Consider the following 17,810-nt stretch of genomic DNA (forward strand, 5'->3'; position numbering starts at 1 on the left):
ACACGGTCTATAATAAATTTAGTGTGTCCATTTAAGAGTTAGTGCACTTTATTAGTGTTAGGCTTTGTTCACTTCAGACCTTAAACAAGATAAATCAGAACGGATCAGGTGAAGAGAACAAAGCCATAATCGATAACTATATAAGGTAATGGATTTGAAAGTAATTTTAATAGCTTTTTCATTATAATTTAAAGGCAATTATCCTGGAGAATTATAGTTATATACTTGAGTGATTAGAATTTTGGTAATGTACTTGTAGGCTTGTAGCCTTTGTCTTTACCAACCCTCATCCCATAAATTCAGTCCTTATATTACTCCATGAATATGCATGTTGGTACAAATCCTACAAATGTCCAAGTTCTAACAATTTGAAATGTTTGTTCTTTAACTTCTTATCTGAAAGTCTATACAATGAAAATATGTATTCATTAATCTTTCTCCAGACAGGCTTCAACAACAATGCAATGCAAAAAATCATCCCTGCAACCTACAAAAATCCTCCCACCAACCATTACTGGTGAAGAGAACACATCTCCTTGAACATTAAATTCTGCAAATTTCTTAACCATCTTTTCCACTGTATTATCATCTTCTATAATAACACAGCTTACCTGAAGCAAAACAATTTTCCCAGAACTAGAACAAATGCAAACCAATCTTTCTGCAGGTAACAAAGGATCAGAAGAAACCAACTTTATGTTCTCATCGACAAAAGCTGAAGATGTGATTGGATCTTCAACATTATACTTCCACAAAATTCTTCCCTTTTCCAATTCAAAAGAGTAAACATTCCCATTCCTAGAACATACCAGAGCCTGAAAATCAAGCACCTTAGATATACACGGTCCAGCAAATATCGGACCATCCGTTTTCACCCTCCAAATAGTTGATCCGTTCGGGTTTAGAGAAAGAACATCCCCATTAACTAAGCAACACAACACATTTCCATTAAAACAGATGGAAAGAGACCCGAATATTGGAGCTTCAAGTTCAACCTCCCACGCAATAGAAAATGAGGAACCCTTTAATGTTACAGCTGTCACGTTTCCATTGGTTGTTCCCAGGTAAAGCATATCTCGACCCTCATCGATTACAGGGGAGCCAAATATACTTCCTTTGCAAGGAAACTGATAAACACAGTGATGATTTCTGTAATCAAGAGCATATAGAGTATGATCATGTGAACCACACCATATGAGGTTTCTGCATTTGTCTAGGGTTGGTTGTGACTTCACTTCACCACCTGTTTGAAAAGTCCAATTAATGGAACCATTTATCATATCAACAAAGTATATGTTTCCTTTGTAGCATCCAACTATAACCTGAGAGAAATCTCCATCTATCATAGCCGAACATTCAATTCGACCTTGTAGTTTTATCTCCCATTTTACGGAACCATTTATGGCGTTAACACAGAGAAATTTGTGGGAGTGTGACCCTATAAATACTAAGATTTCATTATCCTTGAAAGTAATCAAAGGTGATGCATCAACACATGAATCCAAGGAAACTTTCCATATTTCTCTTAAGGAAGCTTGGCTGTTTCTAGGAAGTTCAAATTCCCGGGTCTCGGGCCACTTGATATTCAACCCATTCAACCCACAGTTTCTTTTGTACATAACTTTGTTGCAACGGGTGATTGCATATTCATGTGAAGTCACACCCTTGAGATTTGAATATAAATCAGCATCTACTTTAAGGTGCTTAGATTTTCCATGCTTATTATCACTGTCACTTTCCATCCACGAACTTTCTCTGTGTTTCCTAGATTTAACTAATCCAGAATCAGAGGAATGAACCGAGTCAACCTTTTGAGTTTTGGGCAAAGTTTCCCACTTTATTTGCTGATCAACTTCAATAAGACCTTCTTTGTTTACAAGAGCCTTGTGAAGCAATGAAGGATTTGGAAACATATATAGAAATCTCATATCAATTCCTAAGTTATGAGCAACATGAGCTGCAATCATCGAATCACCACCCATTGCAAAGAAGTCATCATCGTTGTCAACATTTGCAACATCCAAAGAATTACAAAAGGCTTCTTTAATACGGTCTAAGGTTGCTGCGCCACATTCAACATGACCCTTGTTAATTAAACCATCAACGGGAGCAAATAAACTAAGCAGTGACGTATAATCAACCTTTCCAGTGGAAGACATAGGAAGTGCATCAGTAAAAAGAATTTCTTTTGGAATCATAACTGAAGGAAGTCTGTCAACCATCCAACTTTTTACAGATGCCAAAATTTGAGATGATTTTCCATTGTCTTTCAATACTAAAACCGCTTTGAGAAAGACATGGACATGCCCTTCTTGCTCATTACAGGAAACTACAGCAGCATCCACTATATCTGGGTGTTCTCTTAATGTATCCTCTACCTCCTCTAGTGCAATACGTTGACCATTAACCTTTATGGTTCGATCTTCTCTTCCACAAAATACCAAATCACCACTTTGAACCCTTCTAGCAAAATCCCCTGTTCTATAATAAAGTTTACTACTCAGTTGCTCATTGTTCAATGGTTTGATGTTACCTTCAATATAATAGCCTCTCGAAAGACATACACCCGATACACATATCTCTCCTTCATCGGACTTTCCATCTTTCTCAATAAGCTTAACATCACAATTAGAGATGGGTTTACCAATAGGAACACTGCTCATTGTGCTCACCATCTCAGTTTCGAGCATTCCTGGTAAATGTTTACAGTCAAAGTAAGTACAATCACCAGATACCTCAGTGCTTCCATAAATATTCAAGATAGTACAAGCCTTGGGCATTGTCATAGAAAGCATCTTCCACAAAGATATAGAAAAAACTTCACCACTCAGCACCAACAACTTCAAGGAAGTGTGCCCTTGTTCAGAACACCGTCCCTCTAAAGCAGGAACAATCGCCTTTATCAAAGATGGAACGGCTGTTATTCTAGTGATAGAGTAATCATATAGATAATCAACAATACCAAACAAATTCCCTTTCAACTCATCAAAAGGGGGCACCACTAAAGTACATCCTGCTAGTATTGGAGCTAGAAATTCTTGAAGATGATCAACAAAACTAATCGAAGTCTTGAACAACAAAATATCATCCTCTTTCAATGGATACAACTCTTGCATCCACAAAAACCTATTCAAAATCCCTTCTTCTGTCCCACAAACACCTTTAGGCTTACCAGTAGACCCAGAAGTATACATCAAATAATTAAATTTCCTAAAATCCCCACTTTCACATGGCCAACACAAATCCAATTTCCCACATTTTTGTTCAACAACCCCATCAAAATTTATACACAAAACATGAAATTTGCAGCAATTTACAATCCAATGTGATTCATCAACCAAATGGGCACTACTATTTTTCTCAAAATTCAAACACCCAATAATCAAACCAACATTTGAAGACAAAATTATTGACAAAACCCTTTGTTTTGGCCAAGAAGGATCAATAGGGAAGAAAACCCCACCACATTTTAATACAGAAAGAACAGTAATTACATATTCTACTGAGGGTTTCATGTAAATTCCCACTAATTTTGTTGTACTAAAATTCAATTTGATGTTACCTGAGGTGGGTTTGATTAAGGAGGGATCATCACCACCGTTGAGGATGTGATTAAGCCTGAAGGTAAGAGAATCAACGGCGGATAGTACCTCGGAGAAAGTGAAGAACTTGTCGCCGTCATATAATGGAGGGTTAGCATCATTAATGGTGCTGGTTTTGTGAGTAATAAGATTTTTGCGGCGCTTTGTGGCGTGGATAATGGCTATTTTGTTGGGATTATTGGAAGCAGTTTGGTGGAATACATGGGATATGCAGCAGTAGGAAGAAGAGAGCTGATTCTGCTTCTCATTTTCCATTTTTTTTTTCTCTGGTTTCTTTCCCTTCACTGATCTTAATACAGAGTTACAGACTGTACAGGTAACAACGAGGCTGAGGTTCGGCCCGGTGGGCTAGGACGATGGGTTTGTTTATGATACGTCTCATGTAAACCTGGTTATTGGGCGGGTTGGGTCAGAGTCGGTGCGAGTCATTAACAATTGGGTTAGTAACTTAGTTATCCGTAACAATTTCAATTTATGTGTGATTTTGTCAATTAAAAAGAAAATTTAACGATATTACGGAGTATGTATCAATGTTTTTATAACGATTTTTTCAGATGGGAGCATGTGCAAGAGGGGGCACCCAAATAAGCTCCTCCGTAACGACTATGTATCAAATAATGACCCGAAAAGTGAAGTACACCGTGTATGACGTATTGTATTCTCTAATATATCTCGGGAGAAACTAACCAAACTTGTTTCTTCAACATCTTGTCATTAGATCATATACTGTGATGTGTGCTTTAAATTCTAAAAAACACGTATGACAACCAATTGAAAGAGCAATAGTGCGTAAGATACAAATTTTAGTGGGTAATTTTTCATACTTGTATCAAGCTCGAATTATTTATTAACTTATGAACATACACGAGCTTTAAGTACGAATTCGAGTTTTCTTTATTTTTGGTGTTACTACCCGTTCACCCTTAGGGATAATTCGGATTCGGGGCGAGTTATGAGTGGATAGGTTTCCGTCCCTTCCCAATTGTTGTTGCGGGCGATCGAACACGCGGTACGCCCTACCAAATCCAGTCTCAATTTCCACTGAACCAACAGACAATTGGTATGAATTCGAGTTTTTTTTTTGACGCTTGCACCCGATTCACCTTGAGGCTAATCTAAATTTAAGTTGTTTATTAAAAGTCTCAACTTCATGAGTTTTACTAGTTTTACATGTTGATGATCATTTGGAAGCCCAAGTGCCTACCACAACATATCCGACAGCCCAACGCTCGCAACTCCGCAACTCCATTGATTGGCTAAACCGTCTAAACCCTGCAAAACCCTAAAAAATAAGCAAGCAAATTTGGGGAGAGTCGAAGCAAATTAATTGTAGCAACAATGGAGGAAACTCAGATGGAGGAAAAGTGTAACAGTGTAACCAACGGAATCCCGATTGAGGAAAAAGAAAGTGAAGAAACCCAAACAATGGAGGAGAAGGATTCATACACACAACCCGAGGTCGCTCCTGCTCTAATTGCACTTCACCCCTTTGATCAATCCGTTGCAGTGACTGTTGGGTCGGACCTCCGCATCTTCAATCTCGCGTAAGTTGTTTTTCCTTCACTAATTACTTGATTTTGATGGCTAATTACGGTTTTTGATGCCATTGTATTATGTTAATTATGTTTGTGGAAAGTCCTCGATTTTGGGTTTTTGATATGGAATTTGATTGAACTGGTTTGGGAACGAAATTTCTGGATGTGTTTTGATGTGGGTTTCTCTTGAAATGGATGCTTTTGATGTGCTGAAGTTTAATTGACCTTAAAATTCAATAGGGTTTTAGTCTTCTGATTTTGTTATTCATTGGATTGTTTAGTAGAGGGAGTAATTATGTTATATAGATATTGAATTTGGTGATCAATTTGTGAAAGTTTGATGTTTGGAAAGTTGAGCTTTTTTAGTTTTTTTCCACACTTTGCAGCAAGAATTGTCCAGTCTCATTGGCAGATCAATCCAAGGAAGTACTACATAAAGATTCTATTAGAGCTATACGTTTTAGTGACAATGGAAAGCTATTGGTTTCTGCTGGCGATGACAAGCTTGTTAAGATATGGAGCGCTGAAACTTGGCAATGCCTTTGTACTGTGTAAGTTCTTCTGATTTTTCTCGTCTTTGGCTCTTTGTCGTGGTATGTTATCGCCAGATAATAAGGTTGCTTCAATTGTCAAATGCTAGTACTCGTAGTATTGTACTAGAAGGAGAACTCGTTGAATTCTTGAACCTTACACCATGCCAATTTGATTAGGGTATCTCTTTATTTTTTATACTCAGTACAAGATAAAGATATCTATTTCCTGGATCATCCAGCATTTGTCTGCACGTACTTTAAGCTATTTGGCTGACATGTTTGCTGGATAGCATGTATATTTTGGTGGAAATGATTAGGCCTTTGTTTTGTGATTGCATTTTCTTTTACTATTCCTCTTTAGGGTAATGATGTAATCTAGATTGTTGATGGAACAGAAATTCGGAGAAGAGAGTAAGCGCAGTTGCTATTAGCAAAGATGAACAGTATGTCTGTTTTGCAGACAAATTTGGGGTGATTTGGATTGTGGATCTTGTGGGGCTTGCTGAAGATCAGTCTGTCACTGAGAAGAAGGCTGTGGCAATTTTTGGTCACTACTGTAGCATCATTACTAGTTTGGTATGTGATTCTAGTGCCCAATGCCACCACTTTACCTCTACATTTGCACTATCATGTTTTGAAGAACTTGTTGCTCCTTGCAGGAATTCTCTCCCGATGGACGTTTCATAGTCAGCGCTGACCGAGACTTCAAAATTCGTGTAACCTTATTTGCATTCTTTTGTATGAATATTCAGGCCTTAATCACTTGCACTTGCTTTATTGTAATTTTTCTTGTGACAGGTTAGTGTGTTTCCCAAGAATCCCTTGAAAGGAGTCCATGAGATCCAGAGTTTCTGTCTTGGTCATTCAGAGTGAGTCCATCTTTGTATTTTTGTTCTGTTTGTTTTTTCACTTTTTGTTGGAGTGGGTGATCATAAGATTATGCCTTACATCTTAGATGCATGACTTTATGTGATTGTGTCATTATTTCTTGGAAGGTTAACAGAAATTTTGATATTCTGCTTGCTGAAATTTATTCATAATGACATATACATATCCCAAAACATGAATTCTGACATCTATATCTTTCAAAAGTTGTGAAGGTGATTAGAAAGGCTCACATCCTCACATAGTTGTTAATTTGGACCATTTTTTTCCGTTCCCTTTAACGAACTTATCGATTTGACTCATAGCAAGTGATTCCAGCTTTGGCATAATGAGCAGGTTTAGAACAAAGTACAAACTAATACCGCTTTAATTCATAAATTAGTTGAGTTATGCCACGATGGTGTTATGCACATTTAGACTTCTAGCCAACCTGATTACCAGTATAACCTCAAGTAAGTTCTTTATCTTTATCTTTCTCAGGTTTGTATCATGCCTCACTTTTGTGTGCAACCCAAATTTCCCACAGGGCTTTCTTGTGTCAGGAAGTGGTGATTCAACTGTGAGTGAAGTCTTATTTCTGTTTTTGGTGATGAACCTGGATTGCTATTTTCAGTTTATATTGAATTTGATTTCTGATTTCCTTCAGGTTTGCTTGTGGGATGTTACATCCGGGTCACTTCTTTGCACAAGTGAGGTGGGAAGAGAGGTAGGTCAGTGTGCACGAGAAATAATTTTTTGCCTGCATTTCTGTACAACCCCTACTTTTAATCTTCATATTAACTAGAGGAAAAATGAACCTGGGGGGGATTAATAAGCTGATCATGTCAATCGATGTCACTAAATTTTCAACTTTGGATTAGAAAATAGGCAAGTTATGGAACTTATGGTATATAGTTACTTAAACATTAGTTTTGAGTAAACTAGGGCCTAGAGGAGTAGCACTTTAAGTTGTTGAGGTTAAGTAGTGCCATTTCGATCCTTTAGGTTTACTATGGTGTTTAGGAATTTATGTGATGAAAATCAGATTAATGCAGATGCCCTGGCCGGCTATGAGGATTGACCGATTGAGGAGGACAGTTTAGCCAAAGGCTTTAAGATTAGAGTAGCCTTGTTACTACCTGCCTCTAGCGCAACCACCTTTGCTACAAAAGTGCTTATCTGATATTATGAGTTCAAAATGTGCTAAAAGGTTTGTTCCCGGTCCATTGTCATGTATGGTGATCCAGATAACCCGAGGCACCCTAAACACCTTTGTTTAAATGTATTTTATTAGAAATATTTATTATTTCTATTTTGAGAAAAATGTTTTAAAAATAAATGAGGCGAGCTATTTCTATTTTTGGGGGAGAGAATAATTTAATATGCAAGTTTAATTAGAATTAGAAGTCATGTCTTTTAATTTTAAAGCAAAGACACTCTCGTCTCTTTCATTCATTAAACCAGATCTTCAAACCCTATAAATATAGGTGATCACCCTCAAAACCCTTCACAAATATTCATTAAACACAAAAGTAAAACCCTGACCCTAATTCTCTATTTTCCCGTCGAACTTATGTTTGACCTTATTACACTTACATGCGTTCGTTTTTAGTCAAAGGTTCTTTCTTCAAAGTTGTAGATCTTGAAAATTTATTGTACTTCGCCTCAAGAATCGTTTGATTTCGAGTTAAATATTAGGAATTATGGCTTTTTCAAAATTGTGCAACACTATTTCAATTTCTTCTCTCCCCTTCGGTTCCCCTTGCCGCGCACGGCAGCCCGCATAGGCCTAACAAGAAATTGAAATAGTGCTGCAGAATTTTGAAACGGCCATAACTCCTAATATTTAACTCGAAATCAAACGATTGAGGTAAAATATAATAAATTTTCAAGATCTACAACTTTGAAGAAGGAGCCTTTGGCTAAAAACGACCGCATGTAGGTGTAATAAGGTCAAATATAAGTTCGACGGGAAAATAGAGAATTATGTTTAATGAATATTTGAGGGCGATCACCTATATTTATAGGTTTTGGAGATTTGGTTTAATGATGAAAAAGATAAGTGTCTTTGCTTTAAAATTAGAAGACATGGCTTCTAATTAAACTTGCGTATTAAGTTATTTTCTCCTCCAAAAATAGAAATAACTTGCCTAATTTATTTTCAAAACATTTTTCTCCTTAAAATAGAAATAATAAAATACATTTAAATTAGAGTGTAGCACTTTGTCCCTTAATTAATAAACTAGCTTAACTTTTCCGTCAAAAAAAAAATTAGAGTGTAGGGGTGAGGGCTAAAAGTCTAAAACGTAATTAGAGTGTGTAAGGTTATGACGCTCAAAAGGCTGTTCTTAAGAGAATTTTTTGAAGAAGGATTGTAGGAGTATGGTTGTCATTCCACTATTCCAAAAAGTCATTTCTTGCTTTTAAAAGTTCGGGATTTCAAGGACCAAATTGGTAAAAAAAAAAATTGGTGTTTAGGGACAATTTGCTAGTAAAAAAAATATGCTTAGGTGACCATTTGATGATAAAAGACAAACTCGGCGATGATAAGACAAATTTGGATTCAGTTTGCAAAAGCCTGCTGGTGACTTACAATTACACTTGTCCTTTTTGCCCCTTGATATTTGTACTTTTTCTTTTTTTTCCCTTTCTTCTCTCCCTTACTTTGTCAATTATGATTCCAATAAGTATAAATATATGTACGTATTATACAAAATCATAATATTTGTTGATGGCTTGTTCTATACATACAAGAACTAGAGGCGATTAGCCATAAAATCAAATCAATACATTAGCTTAAACACCCACCAAAAAATATTTAATTACATACAAAGCATAATGTTATTAAGGTTTAAAGTTAATAATTAACAGAAAGAAAACCAAAAAGATCTTGTGGTTGCAAGTTTAGTAGAAAAAAATTGAAATGGTATCCACGTGTGGGCTTTTACAAGCTCAGTCCGAATTTGTGGCCCAACTGGCGAACTGTAGTCGGATTTATTTTTTATTAGTACCAAAATTGTCACTGGCTATTTTTATTTATCAAATTGTCACCGACTACCATTATTTTTACCTAACTGGTCAATTGGCCCATGATTCACATTAGTATCCTTATCCGTTTGAGGTGTGAGATAGATGCCTAGCACGGGCATGGCAACATAATTGTAGTGTTGGGGTAATAAAAGGTGTGATATGTGCTATGCTTGAATGACCCTATTAGCAAGTATAAAAGTCATGAAACTATCTATATTACTTTGACTCTTCATCCTTCCTAACCCATGTGCACATTTGACATTTCGACGGAGGTGTCATTCGGAATTCCTCATGTTCACCTTGGAGCCACAATTCGTAGTTAAACATACAAGGAGATGGATAGAGACCAGATATTTATGCAATATGTATTCACAAATGTGCTTGAGATAAGAAGACCAGAATTTTATACAAGAAATAACAAATAAGTCAACGTATAAGTGTATCACAAGAAAAGAAGTATTTGTATGTGAAAGCTCATGCAAAAAGTCTTCTACGGTTAAAATTATATTTCGTAATGCTATTTCCAATTTAGGAGTGTGTCTTTGGTTAACATATATAAATACAAGGGAACTTAAATTTCCTAGAATGTGTATACAGTATACGTGTGCACTTGTTTAGTTGACAATAACATATGAAAGTGGAACTTTCTAGGAAGTTGTATGTATATGTGTGCACTTGGTTGGTTGGCAATAACATATGAAAGTGGAACTTCCTAGGAAGTTGTTCTTTCCACCGAATGGGGAGAAGTTGCATACCTAGGTAACTGAAGTACTCCAATTTGTAGGTAGTAGAACTTCCTATGCAGTTTCACTTCTTATGTTAGTGTCAACTAAACAATTGCATATATGTTAGTATATGTCAACCAACCCTAGGTCAGTGAAAATCCCCTTTATCCAACCAAACAACCTTTGGCATTTCCTAGGACATTGGAACTTCCTAGGAAGAAATACTTCCTACTTCTAATCAAACCGAATCCTGATGAGTCTGGCTCTTCGATATGTATGTGTATCCTTCACACGTACCCTTGTCGGAGTAACATAGCTCGTTGTGGACTAACTTGTGAACTAACTTGTGAACTCCTGTTTATTATGAAGTTGACCACGACCTGCCTGAGATATTCTCTTTTTTTTTGGGTTAATTGTTGATTCTATGAATGTCTTACACTAAGTGCTATTCCTGGTCAATGAAGGCAAATTTGTCAGAGGAAAGCCATCCTGCTGTTACTGATCTATACGCCACTGGTGATGGGTCATTAGTTGCAGTTGCAATTCAGAGGCAAGTTCTTGAAGAAATTCCTTGGTCTTTTTATCTGTTCATGTTGATGTTCTGTATTTAACATTGCTCTTTGAAATTTCCTTTTATTCTCGTCTTATATCTGCTTTTTTAGTTTGATTTCCTTTTTCATTTTTCAGCTTGCAAGGGATATTACTATTGAGCTGTGACCTCTCAGCCAAAAAGCTTTCCACCCTCAAGGTAGGTGCATTTCACCTTAATTTCACTGAAACAGAAACTATAGTAATTATCTAAACCGATGGTCTGTCTCCATTGTTGATTGTCCTACCCTTGATCCGCCTTACTCCATTTTATATTTATATGGTCAAGGGTGCCTCTAATTAGTCTTGTAGAAGTGAGTTAGGCCCTGTTCTTTTGAGCTGAGCTGAACTGAGTTGAACTGAATTGAACTGAAAAATAAGCTATGAAACTGAAATTAAGCCAAAAAGAACAGGGCCTTATACAAAGTAGTATTTTGCCAGGATAGAATGTGTAAACACCCTACTCTATGAATGCACTGTATAGATTTTTATTAGCTGAAAAGTTTCAGAAGTATTAATCTAGACTTTCTGCAGGTGGTTTATGTGCCTGGAGAAACATTCATCCCTACAAAACTTGGGATGACTTTGTCAGGAAGTTTGCTATGGATGGTAACGGGTGCCTCTAATTTACCTGGTTCAAAAGAATCATCCTTTGCGCGAATCAGAGTTGTGTCAGATTTCAAGAAATCATCTCACGAATCAGATCCCGAGCCCAGAGTTTTGGAAGATACAGAGATACCCGAAGGAGAGAAATTGTTAGAGAAGTTGCAAGGAAGTGTTTCTGTAGATAGCGCGGTTTTCACGGCTGCTGCTGAAGCCCTAAACTCTGCAATGAGCAGTCTGTTAAGAAAGAAGCAATATTCTGATGAGAAACGCGATTTCAGAAAGAAAACCAGAAATGATAAGAAATTTAAACAATAAAAAGATTGTTAGCCTAGCTCTTCATTTTTTATTGAAGTTTTAATTGATAGTTTAGGTTTGGCTTTTTTGTTAATGCCATTTGTTGTATCACTAAATCGAGTTTTTGTAAGTTATTTTCTATTTTCTCTTATTCCTCAACTTATTTATTTAATTGCCAATTTGCCATTTATGGGGTATTTTTCTTACAGAGTGAATGTACGGGGGTCTATACAACTCGAAACAACCATAAACGACTTTCACCAAGTGAAAAACCCGACCTTTTTGAACTTGTATGTACGAAACCGGGCTCTTGTAGAGTCGTCATTGTATGTTGATAAAATTTTAAAACCCGCTCAAAATTTATAGTCTTGTACACATCAATTGACTTGAAAATGACCCGAAAATGATCGGAAAGCTTACCTATACTGCGGCGATGACTACGGCGCGCGCGACCGATGTGATATTTCGATGTTTATTTTCCCAATTGTAAACCTCAAGGTTCAAATCATGAGTATTTAGGTTGATGACTACGATGCCAAAAACCTATCCTAATGTAGATTCCTAAACCATTGATAGATAAATTGCCACTAGCACGGCTATGTTTCAATAATTCATAAGTTAAAGACAATAGTGTAGTTGGTTGGGCCTAAAAGACAAAGACAAATCTATCAAAGTGGTTCCCTTTTCAAATCAATTAATGTTCATTTCTCTATCTTTCCCTTTATTCCTATTTATAAACCTCCCTATACTTCTTTATTCCTATTTATAAACCTCAACCTCCCTATACTCCGCTCTTTAGGTCTACTTCTTCCGTTTCATAAATATTTACACGTTCAAAGATTTATATTGGTGTAGGTAAATCACAAAAATTGATCAAACTATAGTGTCTAAACAAATGTTGCAATATTTATACGATATAAAATAATAAGGGTGAGTTTATTCCTAGTCTGGAGGGGAGCTTGAAAGGGAGTCTAAAGCCAAACTCTTGGGATAGTGTGGTAAAAAACTACAGCATGTCTGGAGTTCAGCTTGAAAAATCAAGACTCGCTTAAATCTCTACTTTTTCTTCAACTAAATCAAATCATACCATATTATCATAATTTATCTTAGTTAATTATCTTTTTTTAGGAGTTTAGGTAAGTGTGAGGTGAATATCAAGATGATGTGTAAAAATGGGAAGAGTGTTATATGAGTTTAAATAATAAAAAAGTAGATAAAATGTAGTATGTGTAAATATAAATTGGCAGTGTTGAGATTGGGGTTGAGTCTGAGAGTTATTAAAAGGATTATTATTATATGAATAATAAATTTGGGTGTTTTCACTGCAAAGTACGTCACTGACATGCTACCTGACTGACACCCATCAATTTCAACAAATTTTATAAGCTCTTTGCATAATCATAATCAATGCTAACATTGAGTTTAATAGTAGTTGGCTTGTAATTATTGGATGCAAATAATAATAATAGAGTACTCTAATCTTAATCTTTTGGGGTCAAAAGTGGATTTATCTTACCCAAACACATTTCTTTTATCTCGATTTGAGACAATCTTAATGGGATATGATACCATAATGAACACATTAGGCCCACCATGTTTTAATATTGTTGATTCAATTTCAAAAGTGATTTTATTAACAATTACATCTCGTAAAACTCTTTCGCGTAGGACCTTTTAACTATGTTTAAAGTCATGTTTAAAGTCTTGTTTAGTTCATCTTATGTTAAGATCGTATTAGACACTTTAAACCTAATTAGATCAGCGCATATCAAAAGAAATAGCATCGAGAAATGGAGAAAATGCATAGTTGAGGAAAGCGATACCATAAACATCAAGAAAATTATCATTAAAAAGAAAAAAGAAAGTAATCAAACTATGATTGAGGAAGCAAAGATGATTAAGTATACATTATGAGTAAAAGAAGCTAAAGCTTTTTTTAAGATTGAATTTGTAATTGTGATGTCCTTGATGGGGTCCAAGCTTAACATGAAACATCACTATAATTAATTATCATCAATTTATCATGGTTACCCATTCTCTTTAGGACTTGATTAGCATTAAAACACTTAACTAAATTAAACTTTTTCAAGTTGTAAATTTTGCTAATATCCTATGATTATAATTTTAATTATCCCTTAAAAAAAATTCAACTTCATCCATTTATAGTGCTAATTAATATAGCCCACCTTAAACAATATCTTATGAGACAATATACAACTTTCTCTGTCATAAATTTACCCAATTATGGACTCTTTTCCTCAAACCAATTAACACTCTACATTTGCTTCTAGTGTAATGGCTGTGTTATAAAAACCATCTTTAAAAAAGTTCATCAAATTAATGGACAACACAATGAAAATCATTTAGAACTACATTCTAAATATTTAATTAATTAGATCAAAGAATATGCTTTTGATAATTTTACTTTGCCTAATACAAAGTCCATATCAAAGGCAAATCTGACACTACAATATAATAGCGACAATATAATAGCGATAGGTCAAAAATAGCGTCGGAAAAGCTTTTTACGAAGGTCTAGTAACCAAACAAAGACGGGGCCAACCGTCTCAAATGTCTTGTACGAGGGGTTATCGACGAGATTTTTTATTAATGACGACCCCCTTTTATGACAGTTTCGTGTTAGAAAATCTCGTCGTTAATTAACGATTATTGCCTTTAACGACGGAATTTCCCGTCTTTAGTAGCACAATTTCTTGTATAGTTCCGTCCTAAAATTAATAATGTGATAATAAAGTATTCCATCAAGTTTACATGTTATTCCTTTTTTCTCTAATTCTTAGATATGAGACGATTAATCCCAACGCACAAATGGATTAGTAGTTACGAAGTATATTATTATTAAGGTATAAGAGAGGCCCATTAAATAGTCAAAGATTAAGGAAAATAAGGCATGTGAAGTGGGACCTAAAAAACTGATATTTAATTCCAAGTGGAAATAAAGACAAATGAAACTTATGATGACATAATTTTTCTTTTTCAAAAAATAAATAAATTGATGTGAATGTGAAAGTTGAAAGTGATGTGGCAAAGGCAAATAAATGAAAATGACTCCATAAAAGAATTGAAGATAAGGTCATTGGATCGAGGAAGTATTTTCGGATATCAGATATGTGCTTGTAAATACATATCATAGCAAAAGATAAAATAGGAAAAAGGACAAAAAAATAATTAAATAGTACTTTTTTAAACAAAAATGGTATTTTTTTTAACAGAATGATACTTTTTTTTACAGAATGATACTTACTATTTTGTCTTTTACCTATTTGAATTTTAGCTGATATGTGTGTTATCTGATATGCGAAAAAACAACCTCCATTGGATCAATCATAAAATCAAGGAGACTTCGGTTTAACATTGTACCAAGTAACAAGCTAAGATGGTCTCGTCTCTTTTACGTATCGATCGAGTATTAATATTCCATTTTTTATACCATTTCTAGTTTTACACCATTCTACTCTTTTATACGACTTTTTTGGCTAGTTAAAAACAAAAGTATATTTAGGATAGTTAACTAGTTATTGTCACAGGGTCCCCGGCGATGCCCCGATGACTATATATAATTTGAGAACTAATCTTGATAATGAGTTAAATAAAAATAATTACAATAGTTTAATATTAAATACTTAAATATAACATGAGATAAATATTTGTGCATAATTTATTTTTATATTTTATTTATGTAAGGGTGATTCAATATAAAATTTGGTTAAACATCTTAGTAAACTACTCCGTAAATTTAAATTTAAAATGAAGTAGTCTTTTGTTACGTGTAATACTCTCTTTTTTATTGCTCTAGGTAAATTTATATGAACTGACCTCCTAAAAAATGTAATTATGAATGAACCTAAATGAAAATGTAAATGAAAAAAAAAAAATTAAGTATAGTTTAGTTTCATAAGAAAATTATTAAAATGTACTCCGTATAATTATGGTAGGCATTAAAGTTTTAATACAAGGTATTAATAAACATAACTTATATGTTTTCGATTGCTTAAATATCATAAGTTGTATTTTTGGATTAGTGGTTAAAGTTCGAACTTATGAACATGAAGTCATGGGTTCAAACATTGATATTTGCATTTCTTCGTCTTTTTGTAAGAAAATATTATATGTCATTGTGGCTATGCCATGACACTTGTCATCTATTGGTGGCGACATGTATGTCAATGTGACTATGACATGTCCCTTACCATCTAATAACGGCGACATGTGGCGAGATGACATAAAATGCCATTGAGATTTAATAACAGTATAGATATATGCGTTACTTGTGGTATTAATTTAGGAGTGTGTCTGTGTAAGTGTGTCATAATACAAAGAATATTTATGATTATTTTAAAGCAATGAAATTATGTTACATACACATACAAATTACACAAAATATTTAGGAGTTGTCTATATTTAAGGAGAAATTCACCTTGATTTCTTTGGAAAAATCATTTACCTTGTCAGTATAGGTATGTAATTACGTTACTTCCCTCAAAACAAAACTAGTTAGGGCAAGATTGACATCATAAATTAGAATTGTTCTAGAATATTATTTATTTTTATTAAACCGTCTACAATTATAGTTCGCCAAAGTCCATTGAAGTGTTTTCCACATCAATTGATTATGATATGCTATGAATTCCTTCTTTGGTTGATGAACTATCCTTCGCTTACTGTAAACACCATATTCATTGTATAAACCAGAGTACAATAAATCGAAAAATGGTTGTTTTTGGTTCACCATACACCTACGTATTTAGACTATTTGTTCATGTACGTAGAGTTCCAAAAATGCTTAGAAGTTAGGGCAATATCAATAACAAAGGTTTGTTCTTATTCTACATCATGATAGTACAAACCTCCCTCCCAACAAACCTTTCTTCAATAATAGATAAACCTATCAAATGGTTTGTACGTAGGGCCCAGTAATACATATTATATTATTACTTGACTTTTTAAATGTTTATAAAAAAAATAATTAAAGCAAAATTATATTTTCTTATCATTTATTTTGACAGAGGCCCACCAAAAAATTGTCAAGTGAGAAAGATGAACCGGTTACTAATTAGTAACCTCTACATTTGTAACTTTTAGTAACTTTCTTTAGCAATAAGAGGTTTGTCAACAAACCTCTAAAAAGGCTAAACAAACTTCTTGACAAACCTCTGGTTGAAATTTGAGGACGCACTCGGAAATTTTGATAGACCTCAATTATATAACAAAATTGCATTTTCATCATTGATTACATTAATAAGAATTGTACAACGATATTTGCGAGAGCCCATGTCTCTTACTTATATCTTTGGTAGAACTCTTGTTTCTACCCGTCACTCATATTTTTTTGGGAGCTCTATTGATTAGCTCACCTCTCAACTCATGCATACAACATATTTATAGTGGGTGTATCCTAGTTTCTAGATTTTTCTACGCTTGTCATTTATCTAGATTTTTCTTAGGATAATTCTAGAAATTTTCCTACTAAATTTCTACAAACATATTATCTAGATTTTTCTAGATTAATATTTCTAACAACCTCTCTTTGCTATTGCTCTTAGAACTACGTTTGTATATAGCAAGACAATCACGTAAGGACAGTCATGTCACCCATTATGGACAACCGGAGGTTGCACATTGCCAAAAGCCACAAAATTCATTACAAAATCGACATTAATGAAAGCAAAAGTAACATTATAATTTCTAATATGCTAATTACAAAAATAGGTCTATTAAAGATTAATTATAGGGAACAAACTATAGCATATAGCTTCCTAACTTTACGATATATCAAGGTCATCTTTTTTAAAAGTCTTACTATTTTGTTTCGCCTTTCCAATAATAATTATGGGCTTTAAGTTAGATTATAATTGCCAATTAATTAATTAAATTGAAACTAGGGTTCTAGGTATTTTGACATTTCCACTAAAAAGCTATTAAAATTTTTGCGACTTGGACTTGGAGTAGTATAATATTACGTCTAACGTACATTATCACCCTCTTTCTTTTTCTCCATGTTGTCTCCTGGCT

The 17,810-nt window shown here is 34.5% G+C and overlaps 2 protein-coding genes across 2 annotated transcripts; one reads left to right on the top strand and one right to left on the bottom strand.

Annotated features, from left to right (window-relative positions):
* Window positions 1–289: 289 nt before the first annotated feature.
* Window positions 290–4,061, bottom strand: LOC110783147 (putative acyl-activating enzyme 19). The gene has a single exon (XM_021987453.2). It carries the CDS (start codon window positions 3,855–3,857, stop codon window positions 429–431), a length of 3,429 nt encoding a protein of 1,142 aa, XP_021843145.2. The 5' UTR covers window positions 3,858–4,061; the 3' UTR covers window positions 290–428.
* A 724-nt stretch (window positions 4,062–4,785) lies between these two features.
* On the top strand, window positions 4,786–11,963 carry LOC110783136 (uncharacterized). The gene is made up of 10 exons (XM_021987442.2): window positions 4,786–5,146; window positions 5,524–5,688; window positions 6,066–6,246; window positions 6,330–6,386; window positions 6,469–6,539; window positions 7,036–7,114; window positions 7,202–7,261; window positions 10,754–10,839; window positions 10,977–11,037; window positions 11,412–11,963. The coding sequence occupies exons 1-10, from the start codon at window positions 4,941–4,943 to the stop codon at window positions 11,796–11,798; spliced, it is 1,353 nt and encodes a 450-aa protein (XP_021843134.1). The 5' UTR covers window positions 4,786–4,940; the 3' UTR covers window positions 11,799–11,963.
* Window positions 11,964–17,810: the final 5,847 nt, after the last annotated feature.

This window comes from Spinacia oleracea, chromosome 5 (genome assembly GCF_020520425.1).
Source record: "Spinacia oleracea cultivar Varoflay chromosome 5, BTI_SOV_V1, whole genome shotgun sequence".
In the NCBI taxonomy this organism is placed as follows: domain Eukaryota; kingdom Viridiplantae; phylum Streptophyta; class Magnoliopsida; order Caryophyllales; family Amaranthaceae; genus Spinacia; species Spinacia oleracea.

Excerpts from the sequence above, each read along its gene's own strand:
- LOC110783147 (XM_021987453.2), bottom strand. The coding sequence starts at position 3,857 with ATGGAAAATGAGAAGCAGAATCAGCTCTCTTCTTCCTACTGCTGCATA.
- LOC110783136 (XM_021987442.2), top strand. The coding sequence starts at position 4,941 with ATGGAGGAAACTCAGATGGAGGAAAAGTGTAACAGTGTAACCAACGGA. Across the intron at positions 7,115-7,201 it reads CAGGAAGTGGTGATTCAACT|GTTTGCTTGTGGGATGTTAC; the intron begins GTGAGTGAAGTC and ends GATTTCCTTCAG. Across the intron at positions 10,840-10,976 it reads GTTGCAGTTGCAATTCAGAG|CTTGCAAGGGATATTACTAT; the intron begins GCAAGTTCTTGA and ends TTCATTTTTCAG.